The sequence below is a fragment of the Pezoporus flaviventris genome, unplaced genomic scaffold (assembly GCF_033815535.1).
Source record: "Pezoporus flaviventris isolate CSIRO_AGI_PZ_B2104156 unplaced genomic scaffold, CSIRO_AGI_Pfla_v1 ptg000031l, whole genome shotgun sequence".
NCBI lineage: Eukaryota > Metazoa > Chordata > Aves > Psittaciformes > Psittacidae > Pezoporus > Pezoporus flaviventris.
Window position 1 is genome coordinate 22,751,596 of NW_026892579.1, and position 24,528 is coordinate 22,776,123.

General features: G+C 35.7%; 1 protein-coding gene across 6 annotated transcripts in view; it reads right to left on the reverse strand.

The window, feature by feature from the left end:
- Positions 1 to 24,528, reverse strand: part of SENP6 (SUMO specific peptidase 6) — a 76,758-nt gene that overhangs the window by 22,101 nt on the left and 30,129 nt on the right. For 5 of the 6 annotated variants that reach the window (XM_061460451.1, XM_061460448.1, XM_061460446.1 and 2 more), the window contains 8 exons: positions 22,974 to 23,075; positions 17,532 to 17,552; positions 12,182 to 12,252; positions 10,831 to 10,976; positions 6,864 to 7,257; positions 5,811 to 6,043; positions 3,144 to 3,314; positions 2,229 to 2,271 (listed from right to left, as the gene is read on the reverse strand). In XM_061460451.1, coding sequence (XP_061316435.1) covers positions 2,229 to 2,271; positions 3,144 to 3,314; positions 5,811 to 6,043; positions 6,864 to 7,257; positions 10,831 to 10,976; positions 12,182 to 12,252; positions 17,532 to 17,552; positions 22,974 to 23,075 — 1,181 coding nt within the window. The remainder of the gene's footprint in view (positions 1 to 2,228; positions 2,272 to 3,143; positions 3,315 to 5,810; positions 6,044 to 6,863; positions 7,258 to 10,830; positions 10,977 to 12,181; positions 12,253 to 17,531; positions 17,553 to 22,973; positions 23,076 to 24,528) is intronic. The other variant, XM_061460449.1, reaches the window with a different exon arrangement.

Sequence of the window (24,528 nt, forward strand, 5' to 3'; positions counted from 1 at the left end):
TGTCAGGACCCCAAAGTCTCAGTCAACAGATCTGCTCCCCAGCTGGGTAAATCCCACCCTGTGCTGCACACCTAGATTACATTTTCCCAGCTGTGCACGACCTAATACTTGTCCTTGCTGAACTTCATAAGGTTCTTGTTAGCCCACTCTTCCAGTCTATCCAGGTAATCCTGCAGGGTGGCTCTCCTTTCCAAAGTGTCATCATTAGCAAACTTTGACAGGGTACACTTAATGCCATCTTCCAGATCACTTATGAAGATACTAAGAAGCACTGGGCCCAATATTGATCCCTGAGGGACACCACTTGTGAGAGGTAGGCAGTTTGTAAAGGAGCTATTTACCGCCAACTTCTGGGTATGGCCTCTCAGCCAGTTTTCTCCTTCCTAAATGAAAGCACTTAATTCATTTTACCTAATTTCTCACTTTCAGAGGCAGACCATAGTAATGACAATCCCAACTTAAACTGAGATTCAACCTATTTAACTGAAGCATACAGGTCCTTCTAACTGTGTCTAGATAGAGAACATTGCGAAAACATGACTTAGTTGGTCTCCTTGTGACTGTTTACACTGAGACGAAGCATACTGCATTTCCTGTGTGAGGAAGACTGTCTACTCTTCAGATGAAAATTTAAATTATATTTATATTGCATGAAGACAAGCATAACATATTTTACCATTAATGCCTTAACCTGTGAACAATATTTCCTGTAACACTGACATAAGACAATAGGACTTATCCATTAAAGGCAACAAGAACAGGTTTTTTTTACATATTAGAAAGCTGTTTCCTTGAAACACCAGTTGGGAGTTGCAGAAAACTGAGAAGAAATGTGAGGAAAATTTTGAGAACTTGACATATACTTGTACATGTAAAAACAGGCTCAAGACAGGACAGTACTGCTGTTTCTACAGCTGTCCAAAGCATTTGCCTTTCCATGAAAAAGCATGACCACTGTAATAGTCCTAAAGAAAAAACAGTAGGTGTCATTTTTATTTTGAGACCCTTACTTGTATTTAAGCAAATCATACTACAATTATGAAGTTCACCGAAATGGAGCTAGCGGGGAATACACCATCTTCCTCCAGATGCAAAACTCAAAAAAACCCTAAATAGCAAATGTTCCAATAAATGCAGAAACACAGCATTTAACGAGTTGCCATTTTTATGCTATTGAGTGATCAAGTCCCATGGAAATAATTTCACCCTGCAGCTGTTCTGACTAAAAATTGACAAGTATTTACTACAAATTTTAATAAGCTTTTTAGTGGTTTGGGGTGTTTTTTTTTAATACATTTAATACATGAAAAGTGGTAGTTTCTATGCATCTCTATTTTAGATGTGACAGAAACTTAAACACTTCAGTTACCAAAGGATACGCTTATCTTTACAGGTTGTCAGACACCTTTATGGATATAAGAATGCCAAAATGCAATAGTACTCTTTTACAAATACCAAAATATAAAATTCAATAGGACTGCATCTTCATGAAAATTTAAGATTAACAAAAGGAGGCAAAGCTTGTTTTCAGGCTCAAAGCAAAATCCTACAAAAGAAAACAAAGGAAATGGAGCAACAGTTGTAAGCTCGCCATTTCCTAAACTATGTCACTGCATTTCTTTCAGTAACATGAAATATACTAAGTTTAGGCCAGAGAAGAAAAAATTTGCAAGGGAGATACAGACAGGAAAGGTCTAACACAGCTGAGTGGCTTTTACAGCCTACTTATGCATCTCAAATGAAAGAACTAAGAAAGTGTTAAAGAGATAACACCTTTTATAGGAAGTTACTCTTGCCTCTTGCTTTTGTTAATTATTTTCAAGAAAACCTTTGCAAACCATCACCAGAATACCTACAGCTCTTCAACTACGATGAAGGGGAAGAACTAATAACCCAGTTGCAAGCACGCCACAAACTGCTAATTCCTGCTATCTGTGAATTTCTTTCTGACAGTAGAAGGCAGAGATGATGCAAAATCATTTTGGTTTTTATTCACCAGGCAGTTCAGGTCAAATTTACACTCGGCCTTTTTCCCACCCCTCCCCCATCCCCTACTTATTTGGGTACAGGCACCCAGTATAATTTATTATGTACATGACAAAGGCAGAATTGACATTTCATTATGATTCAACTTGATAATTCCTTTCACTTGATAATTCCTTTTTAATAAATTTCTTCATTCAGCATACATATAATGAGTATTAACATGAAATGAAAGATGTGCTCACCTTCTTGACTTTCTAGGCGTATTTTGATATAATCCAGGCAAAACTGTGGAAGACAACACAACAGTAAGATTTCACACCTTCTCCAAACCAGAACTGACTTAATACCTTTTAGCTGTTAGCAAACATACTTCATTTGACTAAGTACTTAAGTAATGAAAAAATTAAAATAAAAATGTAAAATATAATTTACAAAAAAAAGTGTACATTTTAGCACAACTCCATGAAGCAAGTAAATCTTTACTAACTATTCAGTGTCTCTTTCAGTCATAGTAACTGTGGAAACCTAAGATTTAAGTAATCCATTTTCAAAAAGGTTTAAAATACTCTGAGAAATGCCACAAATTATCAGGAGAAAAAAAAAACAAACCTCAGAAGAGAATGTCACCTATCAGTATGAGTATTTAACCAAATCAAGCAATAGGGTTTTGCAAAGGTGGAAAGAATGATCAATACCTCTCTGCTATTTATGTGATTACTCAAGCAAGAAGTATGCATTTTATCTTGCTTACTGCATACAGCTAACATTCAATGTCTCCTTGAAAGTGCCCATGTACCTTAGAAGGCTAACAAAAAAATATTGTTCTACAGAAGTAAAATTATTCACCTGCAGACATGTTTATTCCTGTAGCTGTTATCTTCAATGTTTTTAACAAATGCACACTCATCCATAAGCCCCTCCCCAAGCATGTAAACAGGGTTTTCAAGAGATTTGAAAGCATGATGTGTATATTGAACACCAGAACTAGATCATATGCATTAGTACATAACAGTATTTGGGGATTCTTTGGGAATCACAGCCTCTGAAGTTAGAGAAACTTACTACTCTGGGAAAAGGCAAAATATGTTATTCAAGTATGAAAATAACAATGCCCATCAAAACCTGAACCTAATTTTCCAAATAACAAGTTTACTTACAATCACAGGTTCCACTACCATTCTTCGTAGCGTTCCTATTCGTATACTTCGACAGTTCAAAATGACACTTTCACAGGAATTTTGATAACTTAGTGGTACAGTCTCAGTTAGAATCTCTTGAGAAATAACTTTACGACGTTTTATTGGAGTGTTAGACACAATGTTCCCAAACTGAAAAGCAATTGTCAAGGTTTCAGTATGTCTCACTAAGATTTATTGCTAAAACAATCCTGTTAAAAACGAGTGACTTAATTTTCAGTACCTTCCTGCTGGTAAACAGAATTATTTACTATAACATCCCCCTCAAACATATACAAAAGGCAAAAAAATTCCTAAGACTTTTTGAAACACCTGAAGATGTTATTATTGCTAGATTCAAGAAAAAAAAAAAAAGCAGCAAGCTGGCACTTGTTAATAATTCCAAATCACAAACAGCGCTTCTGAAATTGCCAAAACCAATTTAGTTTTTGTCATTTTGAAGCACCGTGCAGCCTGACAAAACAAGGTTATTTTTAATATAATTTGTTTATATACATACAATACCACCAATGCTGTAAAAGTACCACAATGATGGCGGTTTTATTTTTTCTTTCAGTTTTTATTAGTCTAAGGTTTTGGTGACTGAAAACATCGAGTAATTACTGAAGTACAGTGCATCACATTATCAGGAGCGCAATCTTCAAGGAACTTAAATAAATAAGCCCAATGAAAATCCTTACAGCAACTCTACAGAACTATTGAGATGTTTTCAGGACAAATTCCAGGGCCAGAAGACTAAATGCTGAAAGGAGGCCACATGGAGTTTGGCTCTAGTTCAAGAAAGTCTCTAGATACTGACTGAAGCTCTACTTTCAATGAAGTCTCCTGTTTACCAACAGAACAGTATTTTAAAAAAGTATCAAAATGAAAGCAAGCTGGCTGATAGCTGTCAGATTAACATATTTCTTGTACTGCTTATATTGTTCTGTTTTGTTGGAATGATTTTCTATACACTAGTCTTTTCTTTGGTATTTATATTGTTTCATACAGATGTCCATTAATAAATATTCTTTTGGATTGCAAAAGACACACTCCCACAGAAAAAAACATTTTAAGGTATCTAATATTTCTATTAAGGCTAAATCTTGACAATTGTGCTGAAGGCCCTAATCACTATGGCCTATCTTGGCCATAATGCAAAATACACTTTCTGATGTTTCATCTAACGATAGAGGAGAAGGGAGAGATTCTAAAACCCTGCAAATTAAAATACTTTCCTAAGACTCTTGTTGAAGACAGCTTTTCATTTTTGTCTGCTGGACTAGCTAAATATTATTAAAAGCTCAAAACTCATGTCACTGTAAACCAGAAAACATTAAAGTGTTTCTACATTAAAAATGTCTCATCAGTAAAGAATTAATACATATTTTGAGAGAAAAACAAAAGGCTTCTTAAAGCCTTAAAAAAAAAAGACCAAAAACCAAGAAAAAAACCACCCCAAATCAAAAATCCAAACCAAACCAAAAAAAAACAAACACAAAAAAAACCCAAAACAAACCTGTTTTCCAAAGCAAACTCTTGCCTATTTTTGACTACAATATCCAGTTAATTTCCAATTTTACAACCGGTTCTTGAAGACTAGTGAACAGGAACATATGGATATACATAAGAAATCATTTTATGATTCTATGAAACATTTGGGAGAGTTTCAGAAGTCGTACACACCAGTGCCTTCACAGTGTAACGTGTTCAATTAATCCAGCATATAAAGTCAGAACAACTGAAGTTCAAAAGTAATTATCATCCAAGCTTTACTGCAGGCTAGAGGTTCAAAAGCTTTATATTGCTAGTGGTAACCAATTATACACCACATTATAAACATCCATAACAGCATCAATTACAGCACTAGAATGTTGGCTTCTGAATCTCAATATAGTATGAAAGTTTTGGCATCATTACTTTAGCATTCTAACTCAGGAAACACAAACGATTTCAGACAGCATGTGGAAATCTGATTAAATGCTCTTGTTAAACCAAACTTGCAATAGTGAAACTGAACAGGTGACCAAAAAATGGTTTTAATCAGCACTATTAATTCAATACCAGTTGCCACAGGGAATTTATTCTTCATAATGCCTCACTATTGAAGGTGGATAAGACTTTAACATACTGTGAAAGCTGTCCCATTTGATGGCACCTAAGTGTCTTTGTTTATTCAATTCTTGCAGTGGTACTCAACTAAAAAGCAAAAGTCCCACAATGAAATCCCAAAAATAAGTTATAAGAATTGGGACTTTTGTCAAAGTATTTTGATTTTAAAGGGCCACTACTGTTCCCAGTGTCTCTTCTTGTGTTTAACTTTGTATGTCCAAAGTCTTACCAGGCAACAGCCTGACACTCTTCTGCAAACTATGTAGGCCCTTGAGTTTCACAGAGATACCCCACCCCGTCTGAAAGAGTATACAATCAACACAGAAGCATTTATGTTAAAATTAAGAACGTTTGTAAGAATACAATGGACGTATTTTCATGTTTCCAGTATTACGTAAGCAGAGATTACTACTTGATGAGCTACTAAATAATATAAGCATTCAAATATAGTCAACTTCTGACAACGCAAAACAAGGCTTTACATTTTCCATTTATGATTTGAGTTTTGTTTTGTTTAAACAAAGCATTAAATAGTACCTGATCTTTCATTCTTGCTTTTCTTGGAAGTGTGACTGCAATTTCTGAATCTGTTGTTATACTACCTATTCTCTGTTCTATTCCACAACTGTTTTCCTTTAATGCTGCTTCCACCTTGCCTGTAGAAGGAGCTGGGGAGGAGCGGGCTGAATCTGCAGGACGAGGTGAAATGCTTTCCATTCTCCTAGTGCTGCCACTATCCTCCTCCTCATCATCATCACTAGACAAAACAACTAAACAGAAAATATTAAATTCTCAACCACTACATTTTTCTGTAACAGATATTTCAAGAAATAGCTTAAAAGTAATTTACGTAATTGTCCTGCAGTGCCAAAAAAAGTCCACATTTATCATTATATTATGCTTTTATTACTGTTTATTTGGAATCTACTCACAGGTGCTCTCTCCCTCATTTTTTATTTCTCACAACTAACTACACAAGAAATGGATATCATTAATTTGCCTCTAGACACAGAAGCAAAGCCATACATTTCTTGGTGCAATCAAGCATTGACAGCGAATAATACAACTTCAGAGAAACTGACAAGAAAAATTATGAATGAAATTATTCAGATCAGTAAGACAACATGGTCTAGTAAACTAAGCATGGAACTAGAAACATAAGTTCCCAAATTCCAGTTCTTTCCTGCTTATAAATTAATTTGAGTTTACACAGAGAAAGCAGAAAAAATGACATTTTGCAAATTATGAAAGAGGGAAAAATATAAAATAAAGACTCAAAGACTGCCCCTTTGAGAGAATGAATGATAGAATTCTGCTGAGAATGCTTTCTTAAAACTTATAAAGTGTAAGTCTTTTTTAAAATAAAAGAGACTCATAAAATATTTTTTCTTTTCCTCAATGTAGATCTTCCTCAGAAAGTACCCCAGTATATAAAAAAGAAATTACAAACAGGTCTGTCCCACTTCCCAAGAACACATCCACAAAACAATTCCATCTAAAATCAGTAACATAAACCTGCAAGGACAGTTCCTTCATTACACAACATTTAGAGTTTCCAGTTTATGACTACAGTCATAAAAAGATACTTACTTGGATCGTTTAGTTCAGATGGCCTTGTACTCCTCTGTCTTAAGCTTCCTGTAATTTTAGGATTTTTTGTCCCAGTTATAAGACCAACTTTTCCGTTCTGCCGCAACATAGAATGTCCTACAACTTCACTACTCAGTAGAATATCTGTTGGACCCTTCCCAACAGTAGAACTATAAAACTTCTTTGTGCTGAACCCTGTACCTGAAGATTTTTGCCCTGTTGAATTCTGATGTATTGAAGAACGTGATAAAGGTCCCACAGATTCACTTAATGACACAGTTTGTCTGGAGACTCTTTGCAGAGAAGCACTTTCACAATGTCGGCATTTGGTCTGCTTTTCATTCGCCCGTCCACAATTTGGACAATTAGTAGAATAATCGATTTGTTCCAAAAGCTAGAGAAAAACACACAGAGAATCAGTAACTGGGTAAGGACAGTGATAACATTTAATTTCTGTTCAGAATGAAGACTGACAACACTATATTAGCATTTAAGAGAATGAAAAATGTTCTAACAGGAACAAATGTAATTTGTGACAGTTTTTTAAAAGTTACTAATGTTGGACAACTCAAATTTTCCTTCTTGCCTTTTGTCTTTTCATATGTGAAAGGTTGCACACTGTTCAGATACACATATCCACCAGCAGGAAGGTCCAGTTACATCATTTCTGTAAAAACAGTTTCATTTGACAAAAATAACCAAAGAATCCATACAGCAATGCTAAAGAGGACTAGAAGCAATGTCCCAGGTCATGAAGTTAATTTATCCTCCCAGGATAACAGCCTGGCAAAGCAAGTAGAAAAATCACTCCTCTAAGAAAAAAAAAACAAAAAAGCCAGGAGGGTGGGTGTGTGGAAATGAGAAATCCATTGCTCTACAGTTTTCTCAGAAAAGAAAACTGGATACGAGGAGGAGTTCCCCAGACTTTCAAGAGCAAAGCAGGGGCCACAATGGAAAATATGGACAATGTATCCTACCATGGCAAAGGCATGATTTTCCAAAACACAGCCATCACCCCCAGCCATGAACAGTTATCCAATAACGAGGACTTCCTTTGGTGTGGGATCTTCAACCATTTAGGAAAACCCCAAAAAAATGTAAAGTCATATAAGGAGTACGTATTTTTTTTGCAGTTTAATAAAAGCTACACATACCATAGCAAAGCAGATGCAAAAAAAAGCCCCAAAGCCCCAGTGTATAAAATGTATCAGACCTTCAGCCTTTAAAACCTGAGCGAGGAGATAAGATTGTAACATGAAAACCACTGTTGTGCCTCAGTGCTCAGTTACAGGATATAGTTTTTACAAAAATAACGCATTGAGGAATTTCAATCAGACACTAAAATATTCAACAGAAGCTACCAATTGTACCCGAAGGATCTTAAGTACAGAATAAATGCACCCCTCTATTTCAACCACACACACAAAACTTAAAACCAACTTCCTTTCCACGGTTTCAGAGCCTACATCTTGATGGTAGGGGTAGCAGTGTTTAATTAAGAGGCGCATATTCTTTTTTTAGACTTTAACATAAATGACTACTTAAATAGATCAGTTCTACCTAAATGTGAATGCCATATAACTTGTATCATACAGAATTTTTTTAAACTTTGAAACCTATAAAACACAAGCACTATATGCCCTATAAAAATACTGTGCCCTACAGAATCCAAAGCTTTTGTTGTTTTTCAGGTTTTATTTTAGTAAGCACATATGATGAAGAAAATCCTCTTTCCTTTAAAAATAATTTAGACTTTTAGCAATTAAAAAGTGCAACCTGTTATAGCCTAATAAGATGAAAACTATTTGCACATTGCCTGGCAAGCAGCTGGTTATGTTTGTGATTCCTCTGGTACAAAACCACAGCCAACACTTTCCAATTGTTCAGAGGTTCCATAAACCTCCAATCTTCTGCACACTTAAGACAACTCACAGCTCATGAAAATGCATACGGTTCCTGACAAAAAAAAAGAGTTGTGCTAGTGAATTCAGTCACAGCAAGATCTGTTCTATATCCAGAAGGTGTATCCTCAAACTACACAGTCTTATGGGATCATAACTACCCCATGGGACTGAAGTAAAGGTTCATCTAGCCCTGTGCTGCACTTTCAGCATTGGCCATCGGTAGATGGCTGGGAGCACAGCAAATACAGTAAGGACATATCCTCCTTATTTCATTTAATTACCAACTTAAACATTTCCTGAGTCAGTGGCTGAATTGAAATAAACCCGTTTAATGATGATGTAGCCTCACAAATATTATCAATCCCTTCTCAAAATCTCATAATACATTGTGCGAAAAATATGGGGGGGTTACTTTCCTTCAGCTTACTGATGAACAGCTTTACCATAGGCACTCAGCTCTAGGGTCTGAGAAAAAGTAACTGGTTTCCATTCCGGGCTGCTGGTGTTCTCAACTTTACAGATTTCTAAGATATGCATGGGAAAAAGTAGCAGATGTAATTGTTAAATACTGCTTACAAATGCAGTCTGCCTGACGGCTTTGCAAATTAAATCATGCCCCTGGAACAATGTAATCTAGTCTGCTACTTTTTTTATCAGGGAGACAGAGAACAGCTTGTTGTAGCAATGTGGTCAGCTACATGCCATCTAGCTCAAGGACACGAAGCTGCTGATGCTTCTACATGCAACTGTGGCCTCATTTTCCACATGTTTATCATCGGGGAAGTAGTTCTGGCCTTGCATTAGTAAGGAGTGTGCTCAAAGCACACCTTGCTCCAACATGTAAACAAGAGTTTTCAAGTTAGAGCTAGGAGTTACTGCAAATGGCCTACACTGATCAAAATCCAGCCAGCAAATGATGGGGCTGCCCCCCTTCCTCTCATGCTAATTCACACAAATTATAAAGAAGACATAAAGATGACATTTGTTAGATCTTCAGACTCTTGTTTTTAGTTTTGGTGGTTTTTTAATGCTCCATTTATTTTTAAATTGTTTTCTTCAATTCTCATTTCAATCTAGAAGATTGATTTCTTCTTTTGTCCCTTACCAGACAGAAGTTAGGCTGCGCAGAATATTTTGCTTCTTCAAACAAACATAAATGGAGTTATCAATGTAATGCTTAATACAAACTCCACAGAACTATAATGTCTGTTGCTTCTAACTGCTTTGTTATATCATTACTTACCTTATATAGTTCATAGCTATATAGAGATCATATTGTTGTGGTTTATGATCAAAACTTCAGCTACTAGAATTTCCAAATAACATCATATTAATTAACTAAATATGTAATTGAAATGCGTGAGAGTACCACTAAGTGTTTTATCCTAACAAAGAAATACAATCAGACTTGGTTTCTAATACATAGGAGCAAACACAAGCTGATCATATACAATAATCAAAGATCTACTTTTTTTTTTTTTCTAACCAAGATCTCCTTACAGGAAGCTTTGCTTTTGTAGACATGAAGTGTGACCTGTGTGTAGGCATTATGAATCTTCCATAGTAACCTGGGAAGATGGTAACAAATACAGAAAGCCTTATAGGAATTTTCAGAATATCCTACATCTGATGTTCAAAAAAGTTCCAGACAAAACATCCTGGTTGGTTGCATCCAGACCAGGGAATGCCATTTGGATACCTGTGCTAGTTTCACTGGGAAGGAAAGCAGCTTAGGAAGAAGTACTTGCATCTCTGCAGTACCTCTACCTTTATTGTTAACAGTACAGAAAATCTTGACACTAAAAATGACAAAGACACCAACATGTGTTGAAGTGTAAAATCACTTCTCTATTTCAGACAGGAAACCAAAATTACCAGTTGCTGGTTTACCAATCAGCCAATCAATTTAAACACAGGCTCTTTTGCTTTCCAGTGCAGCATGTTTGTTTAGAATCAGAAAAAAAGTATTTTGTAGCTAGTATCAGTATACACACTTAAATATCTCCATCACATTTTACATGTTTTTAAAAACCTAATTTACATGTTTTTAAAATCTAACCCACCTTTAACTGAGTTAAGCATTTTTTTGTAGCAGAAGATAGAGTGAAGTCAGATTGATATGAATTGCAGTGACGTTTCTGTTGCACCTTTCTCTTAATTTCAGGTTCTGATTCTGATTCCGACTCTTCTCTGTTTTCCATTATACTTTCTAGGAGGGGAAAAAAAATGCAAAAATGTTAACAAGAAATGCTTACTTATATACTGTTAAAATTATGATCAATTTAATTTTTAACATATACTAACTTGAATTACAAATAAACACATTTTTAAACATCCAACAAACTACACTGCTTCAAGTGTCTCACAATATTGTTGTATGAATTAAAAAAAAAATCCCTGATGTTGGTTTATTAATACTATTTCAGTTTCCCTTGGTGACAATTTGTAGCTCAGTATCTTTGGAGGAGACTTTGGAATTTAAAATCTACATCTGCTACTGAAAGCAGAAGGGGATCTGCTGGATTATGCTGGTGGTAATTTCCACTGAAGGACTGCTGGTGGATGCACTTAGAATAACTGAAAATGTTGTGTGCAGTTAAGATTTATTCCTTCAACACAGAGACTCAGCAGTACAGTGAACTACACCGCCATATTCTGTTTTATATTGGGGCATTCATTTAAATACTGGAAGAGTACAGGAACCCAGAAACTCACAAATTAACAATGTACAGAGTGAGATTTTCTACTTAACATTAATCTGAACAGGCACAGAAGCGTAACTGGCCAATGCAGACGGCTAAAGTAGCTGAAAAGCAGGTTTACAGATTCTATCTGTACCCGCACTGACAAAGCCCAACCAAACACAGTAATGTTTCTCTTCCAATTTCACAATTTCCATACCTCAAAGCAAACAGTATTTTCTCCCGTCTCCCCAGGTACAGAGCAGTGCTGACTCCAACTCTTCTACTCACTAACTCGGTGCATGAATATACTTGATACCAAGTGTTATTAACCATGAATGGTATATTTTGCACATACTAACAGTGCTACAGGAGTTCCTCGTCCATAATTCAAGAACAAGCTGGGGGCTTGGGCTTACATTAGATGATCTCCAGAGGTCTGTTCCATCTCCAGCAATTCTTTGATTTTGAATTTCCCAATTTAGTTGTTTCTAAAATAACTGAAGCTAACTTAAAATTCATTATAACATGACTGAATAGGTTGCAGAAATAAGTCAAAAAGGGCAAAATCCTCCTTCATGCACAAAATTGTGTAAGTCCAGAATAACATGATATAAGGATACAAATAGGTATACTAAAGGTTACACAAAGTTTGGTAACACACAGTCCCAAAGCAAAAAAAACCCATAACCTATTCTGCTTAAAAGAAATGAGCGCTCTAAACATAACTTACCCACTCTCTGAGACCGTGGTAACCTAATGTGGTCTGCTTCTACCTTCTGAAGCTGAGGGGGGTATTCTTTTCTGGAAAATGAATTAGACAGTTGTTCTTTTGACAGACACCATTAAAATTCAGCAACAATTATACATGGACAAAATAAACCTGAAATGTATCTTGAAAGCTACGAATAACTTCTCCTCTTACATGCTATTTGTATACTTAAGTATGACCAGAACCTTAGGAACAGCTACTGTAAAGGTCTTAGAAGTGTTTCTGATCTAAATCCCTTTTGATTGTAATCAATAGTTCAGGAATCTCTCACTTTCAGACCCAAGTCTTCAAAGGTTAAAGCCTGCATCTCCTCTTCCTCACTCATTAAGCACAAGATAGATACTTTTAAAATACAAAAATAGAAACAACTATTATTTTAATATTAAAGTGGATTCCACAAGTTCCACAATTAAAAAAAAAAAAACAGGAAGAGAAGATGCAAAACAGAGGAAAGAGACCTGATGTCAAAAACTGTTGTGGCCAAAAATGTAAAAGAACATGGGAGAAGGGATAGTTTCTGTATATTTTTTTTGAAAATATAAAAACATAGACAAACTAGTGGATGATAAAAGTTTTGTTGGTATAATTTGGGTAATATACATACCACATTTTTTGTGCAAATTAATGCAATATAAAACATTACAGTAAGATTTAAGTCTCCTGAAATTAAGTTTACGAACAAGTGTGTCAAATTGGCTGTTACCAAATTAAGACTCCTGAAGCTCACTGCATCTCAGCTACTGTTTGTGGCAATTCTCTCTCAGCCCTCTTACCCTGCTCTGCAGCTCAACATTATGGTTTCTGTTATAACAGAAGATGGCACACATCTGAAACACAGAAGGCCTTGCCAGCAACTTCAGCAGAAACTGTTTCCACTAGCAAGTTAAGCCAGAACAATGGGCTGCAGATGGGTCACACACATCCCATACTGCTACTTCTGATTTACAAGCACATTAATCAACAGCAAGGGGGTAAAGCAAACAGCTGAAGGCAGTAACATCTCAAACTAAGAGCTAAATTTTGATGACCCACCTGACAAAAATTTGGCTCTGACTGAAGCAAACTTCAGCAGTAGGCATGAGTTTGTATTTCTTTCAGCACAGCATTTCCCAATATATCAAATTATAAACTCCTTGAGTTTTCTGCATCCACAGGTACTATTTCTCAGGGTTTTCCCTGTTCTTTCAAACAAGATTAACCTACAATGCTCTTTCGGATACTTCACCTAAACACAAACAATTTTTACTGTCTTGAGAGGCTGCAGCATGAAGGAAAATTCGTGCAGAAAGGAAGACTGAGAAATAAGTGCCGTCAGATTGCAACACAGAATGTAGAGACCTCACAGTACTTAACCCTGAGTGCCCACAAACATGTCACAGATGACAGATTAAGTAATTTATTTGTTACTGATTGTGTCAAATGTGTTTCTGAAACAACCCTGCTCCCAAAAAAGATATTTTTTTGTAACATGTGCACACACAAATAGCTGAACCAAAATCAGAGGCTTAACATGAATATTTGTTAAAAAAGTATGACTTTGGAACATTTTCTTTAAAAAAAATAAATCACAAGGGATTACTTTAAAGGCAGAATTCGGGGAAATGTAAGGCAGAGCTCAGATTAAGCCCTACACAGTGAGAAGCTATTACTATCAAAACCAATTATAATGACATTCTAAAGGGTAGAAAAAACCCTGTAACACCATTATAGGAGATTTAAAAATATATAAACTTTGCAGTAATGACGTGTGAGCCGTTTTCTGACATGTTATAATTATCTCTCAGTAGTATTTAATAACATTGTCTTGTTTTGAACATAACCACTGTTTGAAAAAATATTTTCTGTAAAACATTTTAAATAGAAAACATTTAATCAATATTTATGATAAAAAATATTGCAACTACTTGACATTTAATTGAAAGCAACGAAACAGTATGGAGATTTAGAATACTAAAGTATCTTTTAAAAATTAGCTTGACAATTGAAGGTCTCTGGACATTTTAAAGTTATTATTTTGCTCCTAAAAATCGTACAGGTTTGTGTTACATTTTTAACACGCAACATGTATTTATTGTTTTAAGATGGTAATTTGCTTACCATATATAACTAAAGAATTTTTTGACAATAAATCAGAATACAATAGCCTTATTTACCCTTGTCTGAATTTTGTATTATCAATATGGAGTTATTGATACTTACTAAATGGCAAAACACTTGCAAGAATACACAAGTGCTAGCATAAAGTGAGCTTCTTCTCCCACAATATGCTTTCACTCATATGCTCACAATGAACCAGTAACACCCAAACCTATGTTACAAAAAAACAGCTCCAAGTCAGCTGAGGCTTTCCAACACAGTTTAACTTGGTCAGCAATTCAAGGTCAGGTTTGAAGTTGCTCTGAGTTAGAAACAAAAGCAAAGACAACTTTTAAGATTACTTAAATGGAGATTTCATCTGAAAAAATGCTTTCTTGGAGATAGGGACAGCCCTCCCACAAAAGGGCAGCAACCTGAAGTACCTCCTACTAGTTTCCTATCCTGAAAAACCCACACAAAACCATAAAGAGCCCAGAGCAGAGCCCAGCACCACAAAGTTTTTACAGATGACAAAATGAAGGCTCCCCTCTCGGCACAATGTTCATTGACATTTGAACAGCTGCAGATCCATTAATACCTTCTACTTTACTAAGTATGTAGTACACTGAGTGGTTTAATTGTGAGTGCAGAAATGGGATGGAATGGAAACTCTAGTTGTTTTTTTCTTAAATCAAACATGACACCTATCTTTAAAAACTATTTGGAAAAGAAAAAAAAAAATCTTATCAGAGAATTAAAAAAAAACATACAGAACTTCCAAACAAATGCCTTCTTGCTGTTAAATCTATTTCAAAATAAATAAATGCGGGATCAAACAGCCAGACAAATTAAGATGCAAGACTATCTGCATACTGTGTTTAATAGAAAAAAAACCACAAGAAATACAATACTGATCTTTGTTCTTATCGTCCTACCAAATATTAAAAATACACCTTTTTTTTTTTTTGCCTGTTAGGTTTCCCAGCAATTTTTATGCAATTTAGATTTTGCTTGAAGAACAAGGTTTCGTACTCTGAGATTAAATCATTTTAGGCATCTCATCTCATCCATTATAAGCAGTTCTGCTTTTAATACGTTAAGTACAAGGGAGGCGGACCAGTATTTGATAAAAGCAATCTCAAGAAGTAGCAAAGCATCAAACAGCAAAACATTAATTACAGTACCAAGACAGGTCAGGCTCTTCCTCCAGCAGACATGACAAAAATACTGAGGCAGTCTGGACTGCGGAGAATCCTGAACTTTTGACAAATCTTAACAGCTAAATGGTATGGCATTCTTCATTAAACATGTTTTGCCCAAACAAAATAGTGTCACTGATTTAGTATCTTCAGCACATATTGAAAATTATTGCCTTATTCCTATACTGATGGAATTGGACCTTAATTACATTCACAATGGGCTGGCACACAGACCTCTGTGACACTCTCCAGCCAAAGTGAAATTTTCATCTTAAAAGTTATTCTCTAACAAAAAAGAGAAAAGGGGGGTGGGGGGTGTGTGCTGAGGGGTTGTGAACACGACACAGAGGGATGATAATTTCTGTCTATGCCAGAAAGGAATGAATGTGAAGAAAAAGCTGCATCTGGGAATTTAGGATACAGTGCTGTCTTAGAACAGAGCTTTCAAAACTACCCACAATCTGGTACCATCAGTTTGAGAGAGGCTGCCTTACTCAGCTTTCCCTCAGTCTGCCTCATTCAGCTTTCCCTCACTCTGCCTCTGTATACTACTATTTGGAAGTATAACACCACAGCCAAGCTGCTGGTTTCTCCATCACTACACAAAAACAGAGTAAAGCATGGTAAGACAGGAAGCACCAAGCTGCTGAGTTTTTCCTTCAGCATGCCTTGTAGGAAAAGCACAGTACAACAGTCAAAAGCTAAAAGAGAGAAGCAGCAGCACAGAGATTTGGGGTTGTAGTACACAGATAAGTAGCCCCATCTGGCCCAGAAAGTCAGGAGCTGCAACTGCACTTACCATGATGGCAACAATTAAAACTAAATTTAGGACCTTCTGCCTAAATCACATTCCCCCACTAGGACAGCAACAAAAAGGAGGCAAGGGAAAAAAAGAACATATCCAGTAGTACTGGACTAAAAAGCAACAGGTGTTCCCAAGGGAAAGTAAAGATCATCAGCATGGAACTCAGCCCTATCCTTTCATGACATTCACTGCCAAATTAAAAACAGTAACTGCTGAATGGACAACTAATAACATAAATGCAGCACAAGTTTGAATGGGAAGAAGTACTTAAACTTAAAGCCCACACAGCAAAAACATGATCAAATCCCTTCTTAGAGAGCCAATGGTAACTGGTGAATATATCAGATTTCTTTTAACAAATAACAAAAGGCAGTAAAACAGAAAGGCTCAATTTTACTACTTAATCTAGAAAACCCTGAATTCACAAAGAACAGATCTACACGATATTTCTGTGTTATTTATATCCTTATTGGTTAAACATTATATACACTGTTTAAACAATTTAACATGATACCTAGTACATACTATCAAAACCACCTACATAGACACAATATTTATAAAACCTCAATGAATTCATTACTATCAACATTTCCACTAATATGCAAGTTTAAACTACATAGGAAGAAAACCAAATATATTTCCTATTGCTAATGAAATATTAACAGCAATAAAACAGATGCAAAATATGAGAGAAATGAGCCTGAAATGAGCAATGAAAAACCAGTATGCCTGGTTTTGCTATACATTTTCTGTTAACTGCTTTAACACATACAATTCATGAACAGAAAGTACACAGTAACCCAATAAAAACTTTCAATGCTATTCAAACCAAGCTAAGATGATAGACTGAAAGCTGTTAAGGATTCTAATGGGACATGCTTCAGAACCATTCTATTGCACAAAGAATATGAAAAGAATTAGCAAATTCTTAAATTGTGGAGAAAGTTAAAATTTATCTATTTTCACGCTGGTTAAATAAACAGGTAAATTACCAGCGGAAATGTACCCAAAGTTCATGTTAACATACCATTTAGAGATGCATGTAAAGATCCTTGTTTGGTAAAAGGGAGTAAGCAAATCACAAAAACAGAACAAAAACAACCAACCCCTATCACACATGAGCAGATATGACTGACTGGATTGAATACTCTTTAACTAGAATTATAAATCACTCATCAGTTAATTTTCTTAATGCTCATTGCCATGCTCATTTCATCAACAGTAAGCTTACCTTTCCTTTCGATCCAGATTGCTTAAAATATGAAAAAAGAAAAAAAAACATAAGATGCAAAGCCCCACATATTGCACATCACTAAATTCAAAAGTTATTCAATATAAACTATAACTGTTTCACTGTCTCTTGCACTCACTTGTTTTCAAATAAGCATTACTATTTTTCATAGCATTTTTGTAACAGTAGTTACAAACACAAAACCAAATGTTACTTCACAGACAGCAATGGTCCAAATACTACACTGTCTTGCCTATTTTTCAACATGTAAAATTTGATTAATTTCAAATTCAACCTGGCAATCTCACGTAATTTACTGCAATGCAGAACCTGACATGACAGAATCCTAATACTTGAATTAGGATCAAGCCTCAATTTCAACCCCTGATTACCATGCAAGCCATGATAAAAATATTTAAGTGTTTCAAGTAAGAGAAAAAAAAACAAACAGAAAGCACTACTTAAAACAGTTAGGAGACCACATGCAATCAGCTACTGGCCAAAGAAGGATAACAGAAGCAACCAGCCTCCTGCAGAGGTTTTGGCTAAGAAGAACCTCCAAATATATTAAAGAATTAGGGCTACTAGTTTCAGAAGCGTCCCCATTAACATCAGTGCACAGAGCTGATACTCATAACTCAGGTCCTTTGTATACCCAGCCCGAGATAAAAATAGATCTAACTAAGCACAGCACAAAGGCAACTTGAGAACACTGTCGTTATCTCTCCTGCCTTTTCGAAAATCGCAATACAGAATGCTGTGAGCTTTTAATCTATGTGGCTGTTCCTCCCAAATATCAAAAACCTAAAAAACTTCTGTCTTATATGCATTACACTAACAGTATCCTAAAAAAGAACAAATTCAAACTGTTTCCTGTTTTACTGCAGTCAAATTAAACAGCGTAATGATATTACAGGGTAATATAAATTAATTCTCCTTTCCTTTTCACAAACAGAACACTCACAAGAATAGGGCAAACCCTTTGTTACCCAAAGGAACAATACTGAAAGTAGACCACGTAAGAAGTAATCCTGATAGTCCTACAGAGTGCAGTATAAAAACATATTTAATCTCCATAGTGCTCTGGGAAGAAAGTAAAAGGAATTCATTCAAAACTGAATGTGACCACTGCAACTTCGATGGAGATGAGGGTGATCAGCTAATGCTGCATGAAAATAGCAAAAAATTGCTTCCAACTGGAGCTAGCCTTTACAAACAAAAAACAGTGTTTTTTTGCAGGTCACATCTGAGTTTATAAATCCACTCTGATCCAAACCATGTCCAGATGGAGCCAGATCCAGTATCTCTGTATCCTTGGCACAGTTAATATGTAACTTGGATTAACTGTTTACAGGTGCTGTAAAGAGTCACACTGTTAAGAACTGTAAATTTTAATGTTAAGAAAACTAACAGCAGGAAAAAATTCCAGAATGCCCAATACCATACATTTTCGTTACATTAGACGCCTCACTTGCTTGTTTTAAAATCCCACATTAATATAATGCATTTTAAAAGATTCTTACATCTCAGAAACGTTAAGAAATTAGAATCCTGGACAGACCCAGAAATTATAACAAGCAGTGTCCCTACAAATTGCTTCATGCGGCTCATGTATAAGGTGTCTTAAACATGTATATACATGCCGTTCCACTGCCAAGTCTTAGAGAACAGTAAATCAACATAAGAAAAAACTATGCATGCATTAAATGAAGCAAAATAGTCTGAGCCAACTACAGCACTAGGCTAAGCCATATCTGAAAATCCATTTTATCAGAAGTGAACAAATTTTAACGTCACCCCCAGATTGCATCAGAAAACCATGAATAATATTTATCAAAATGTCATTTAGAAATGTCAGATTTTGTTTACCGGAAGCTTATATTTTACATATGAGTACAACAGATACTCAGACAAAATTTAATAATTAACATGCATGTGCAAAAAGTTGAAGAGCTGAGAAATACAGGACACATCACAAGCTCCAAATTCAACTTGATAGAGATTATGACTGAGTTTCATAATTAGTCTGCCCTGCGTGACACCATCCCCACACAAAGAGCCCAGTATAAATAACAGAATCTGTAATGGCAGCGCCAGAGAGTCAATCTGCTCAGAGCTAATTTAATCATGGTTTTATTTTCAGTTACCCATTCAATAATCCACTACAGATTTAGGAACAATATATTAGGTTAGTTAAAACTATTTTCCCCATGTTGTTTCTGATCATCATACCTTAAAACAATTTTATAAATGCAATCAATGTAAAATAACACATCTTCCTGCTGCTTGTAAATTCATATAGAAAAAAAACCTCAACACCTTAGAACTCATTTTCCATGCTACCAGCTTTACTTTGTCTTGTGTCTAATTGTCTAATCTTACTTATCTTGATATATACCTAAAATTTTACTCATGGTCTGCATCCCACATTTCCTGCATATAGTCCTTTCTGAGAAGACATAACCAGAATTTACTTTTAAACTCACTGCTGCATAATAAGCCAACCGTATCCTGGGCTGCATCAAAAGGAGTGTGACCAGCAGGTCGAAGGAGGTGATCCTGCCCCTCTACTCTGCTCTCGTGAGAACTCACTTGGAGTACTGTGTGCAGTTCTGGTGTCCTCAACACAAAAAGGACATGGAACTGTTGGAACAAGTCCAGAGAAGGGCCACGAGGATGATCAGGGGACTGGAGCACCTCCCGTATGAAGACAGGCTGAGAAAGTTGGGGCTGTTCAGCCTGGAGAAGAGAAGGCTGCGTGGAGACCTCATAGCAGCCTTCCAGTATCTGAAGGGGGCCTATAGGGATGCTGGAGAGGGACTCTTCATTAGAGACTGTAGCAACAGAACAAGGGGTAACGGGTTAAAACTTAAACAGGAGAAGTTTAGGCTGGATATAAGAAGGAATTCTTTCCTATTAGGGTGGTGAGGCACTGGAATAGGTTGCCCAGGGAGGTTGTGAATGCTCCATCCCTGGCAGTGTTCAAGGCCAGGTTGGACGAGGCCTTGGGTGATATGATTTAGTGTAAGGTGTCCCTGTCCATGGCAGTGGGGTTGGAACTAGATGATCTTAAGGTCCTTTCCAACCCTAACGATTCTATGATTCTATGAATGTCAGTAAAAATTAGCAAACAGAGAAAAAAATCACGCATAACTACAATCAAAATAATACATACCCACTTCATATACACTGGAATTTTGTGTTATGAACAGTTTTCATTAGTCCTATTTTACTTATTTTTTCCTATCAACTATTGTCTTCTCATTAATAAATCTGTATTTTCCATACCAAGTAGCCCTGAGATTCCCCCTTCTTTTTTAATTAAAAAAAACCCAAATCCAACAGTATTACAGGAGACCTATTCTGTTAATTTTCAAACCTCTACCTCAGAAACAGATTTAGAAGCCTTTAAAAAGTAGTCAATTGAGTCAACTGGCAAAAGATACTGGAATTAAATATCCTTTGCACAGTTCCGCTGTAAAGCTCACCCTCAGTCAATTAGATCATGCTGGTTCTGACATCCTCCAGTAGCAAAGCATTGCTTGGAATTGTTATGACTATTTCCTGCCTTTGAAACTCCATAAATATTCTTAGTTAATTGCCTGTTGTTAATGTAAATGAACTACAATAACAACCCTAAAAGAAAACATATTTAGAAATATTCAGGGTGACTAATATCCAATTACTTCAAGCAGTATTCAGCTTACCTATATTATGCATTAGTGCTTCTTCTGCCTGTCACATGGAGTTGCTGCTTCTGGGTTTTGTTTGCCCATTACATTGTAGGCTTACAAAGAAGCAAGTCCCATGGGTGAGACAGGCAAACAGGCAAGTCTAGCATACCCTCAAAATTAAGACTCTCCAGAGCAGACTCTCTTGCACGCTGAAGAAGCCTACAGCACTTAACTACACAAGATGAATCCATGTTTACCAGCTGTTTCAAAGAACCATCTCACAAAAAAACTTAATCAAATGCACTAACATTATTAGGGTCAACATTCAGAGATGCAGTAAAGAGCAGTCTTTATTTTGCTCACTTCAAACCATTTTAGTTAGCACTACAGATCAAGATTTTATCCCTTACAATTACCAAATTAAAAAAATATATTAAAAAAAGAAAATGAAAAAGTATGAATGCTTGCAGATGTCCCATGCTTTTCTCAATCAACACTGAAAAAAAAAAATATTCTGAAAAAGACTGTATGTAAGAAGAAAAGAGCACATCTGGTTCAGTCCAAACTACACTGGCAAGGTAAACTCTTCTTTCAGTTTAATTTGTGGGAAAAGCTCTGCGAAGCCTCCTTAGTCATCCCTGCCTTGCAGCGATGGGAAGAAATGTAAAGAACAGGGAGATCCCTACTACTGCATCTGCTATTACTAAGGGAAAGAAAATGTACATGCTATTTTTCTGTTTACAGATGACAGTCCAGTTTGAAATAGAAGGATGCAACAACAGTGTAGGTTCTCAGGGATAGGACTGCAACATTCATTTTTTAGTCTGTTTCTTCAATGCCTGACTACCCTAATACATACTTGAATCACTTCATCCAAATTAGTATATGGGCTTTGTTTTTCAGAAGATAGCAAATCAAAGTGAGGGAAGTGGGACGAAAAAGAGGATAATGCCTACATATGATCCCACCTCAAAAGTCTACACTAAAAAAGCAGAGAGGAAAAAAGAGGGCAGAAGGAGGCTACAAAATGCTGACACAATGAAGCACTCGTGGCCTGGTAGAAATCCATGAAATTCATAAAGAGAGCTCTGAATGGACAAAATCTGAAAGAAAATTCCTTAAAGCTAACGCTCATGTATTTTTGACTCACAGTGAGTGTGAAAAGCCTGTAAAAAAATATAAACCCCTGCACTTTATAGAAATCTGATGTAGTTTTAAGTTTTCAAATCAATTAACTCAGCATAGCTGAGTAAGATTCCCCAGTCAGTCATTCTAACAACTATTTATATAAATGAAAAACCCTGCTTCTGTTAGAAGTTCCAGTTTATATGTTTCATGCTGTATTTACAGACTACATATGATCAACAGATCTATCACTTAATCTTTAGATGGATCTTATACAAACTGGAGTTGCTGTGAATTAGTATTTGAAGATCATATTGCCAGTCATGTGAATTTCTACTGCCTACTACATCTGTCCACTTTAAAGTATTTTCTAAACATATTTATATTAGCAGGTGCTCTCCTACTGAATATGTGCCACAGTGTGCCTTAAAATAAGTAAATTCTGAGATTAAATAACAGTAGATCCTAAACGGCCTTACGAAACTTCAGTAATTAAGATCAAAGTTTGTGATCTAGAACACATCCTGTAATTACTCATGTTTCCTTAAAACACTTTATAGCATAAGGAAAACTATTACACGCAAAACCAAAAAGGATTTCTGACACTAGGAATATCTGGAGAAACAAATGTACTTAGCCTTACCTTTGGGCTGCTGTTTTTACTACCGCTGTCTGTGCATGTGCATGGTGAAAACGTCTACCATGTACCACAGTTACAGGACAAGACACGTTCTGAGCATTTTCACTGCAAACATACAGAAAAATGGTTTAAGAAAAAGACAAAAGAAATCTGACGCATTTGTACATGATCTTAACTAAAAGTTTTGGTGTTTTACTTTTATAACACCAGCCATACAAACCCAAATATCAACAAAGTATTTCTGAATCAGTAATTCAACTTGTTATCGTCTTTTGATAGGCATAAAAGCATTCAATCCTAGGCTAAAATAGACAAATAAGAATATACACAATTCAATTATGATTCCCCCCCCCCGAAGAAAAGATAAAGATTTTTTTTTAATTTTATCACCATCTAATACACTGTGAACCAGTTCTCCTTTTCCTCCTGTCACTTCAAAAAGACACTGCCTTTTTAAATTATTACTTATATAGGATTAATAAAATGATATATAATGCATATTTTATATATTATGTAAAATATATATTGTATCTTATATGTAATTTTATTCATACTTTATGGGTAATTAAATTATAATTTATACTTCCAAATTTCATTTTATTAAGACATGGTATTAACTTCTTTAATATGACAAAGGGCATAGGTGAAGAGATTGCACATTCTGGAATTTCCCTCTTCTAGCTACTCAAACTGGAGAGAAACCACAGCAAATTTATGGTTGTAAGACGGCTCATAACGGAACACCTCAAAAAGAAAAAAAAAAAGTTACGGATTCTTGGGTCCTCAAATATCTGAGGAGGACTATGCAGAGAGATAGCATATTCACCAGTCTTTTTTATAATTTCTTTGGTTTCTACATTTCTTGCCTTTTGACACTTTAATCTCATTACTATGTAAAACAAGTAATTCTGGAGAGAAGATTACTTACCATTATCCTCTCTAATAAAACCTGATATAAAGATATGGTAGACCAATAATACGGTACTCCTTGGAAGATTATTAGACCCTAAAAATTATCCCCCACACTTCTGTGACCTGACACACAATACCACATTTGAAACGTTCAGAAAGCAGGCAACTTTTTACGGAGAGCATCTTGACAATGTTTCAAATTATGGAAATACAGTGTTTAAATTTTGCTTGTAAAATTGCTTGGAAATTATAGTTGCACTAAATAAAATTATGTGAAAAAGCATTCTTAATAGTATTTTTCAGAAATATTATTCCACAGAAGTTTTGCTTTTATTGTCATGAACAATGAAAAAAAAAGAAGTACCAAAATTCTCCCGAAAGATGTCAACCAATTCTTAATCCTTCCTTTACATTCCCCCAAAAGATAAAAGTGAGCAAACTGCTAGCCTGCCAGTTAATTTTTTTTCTTTTTCACTTTAGCACTACAAACCCTTTTGGAAGCCTTATATTGAGTATCATAAGTCAATATTAGAGCTTTCAGAGTATTTCTGACTGGTCATAAGATGACTGTTATGATCTGACACAGCTTAACCATGAACATAACAGAACAAGATTATCAAAACCAACCAAATGGTAAAACTCTATC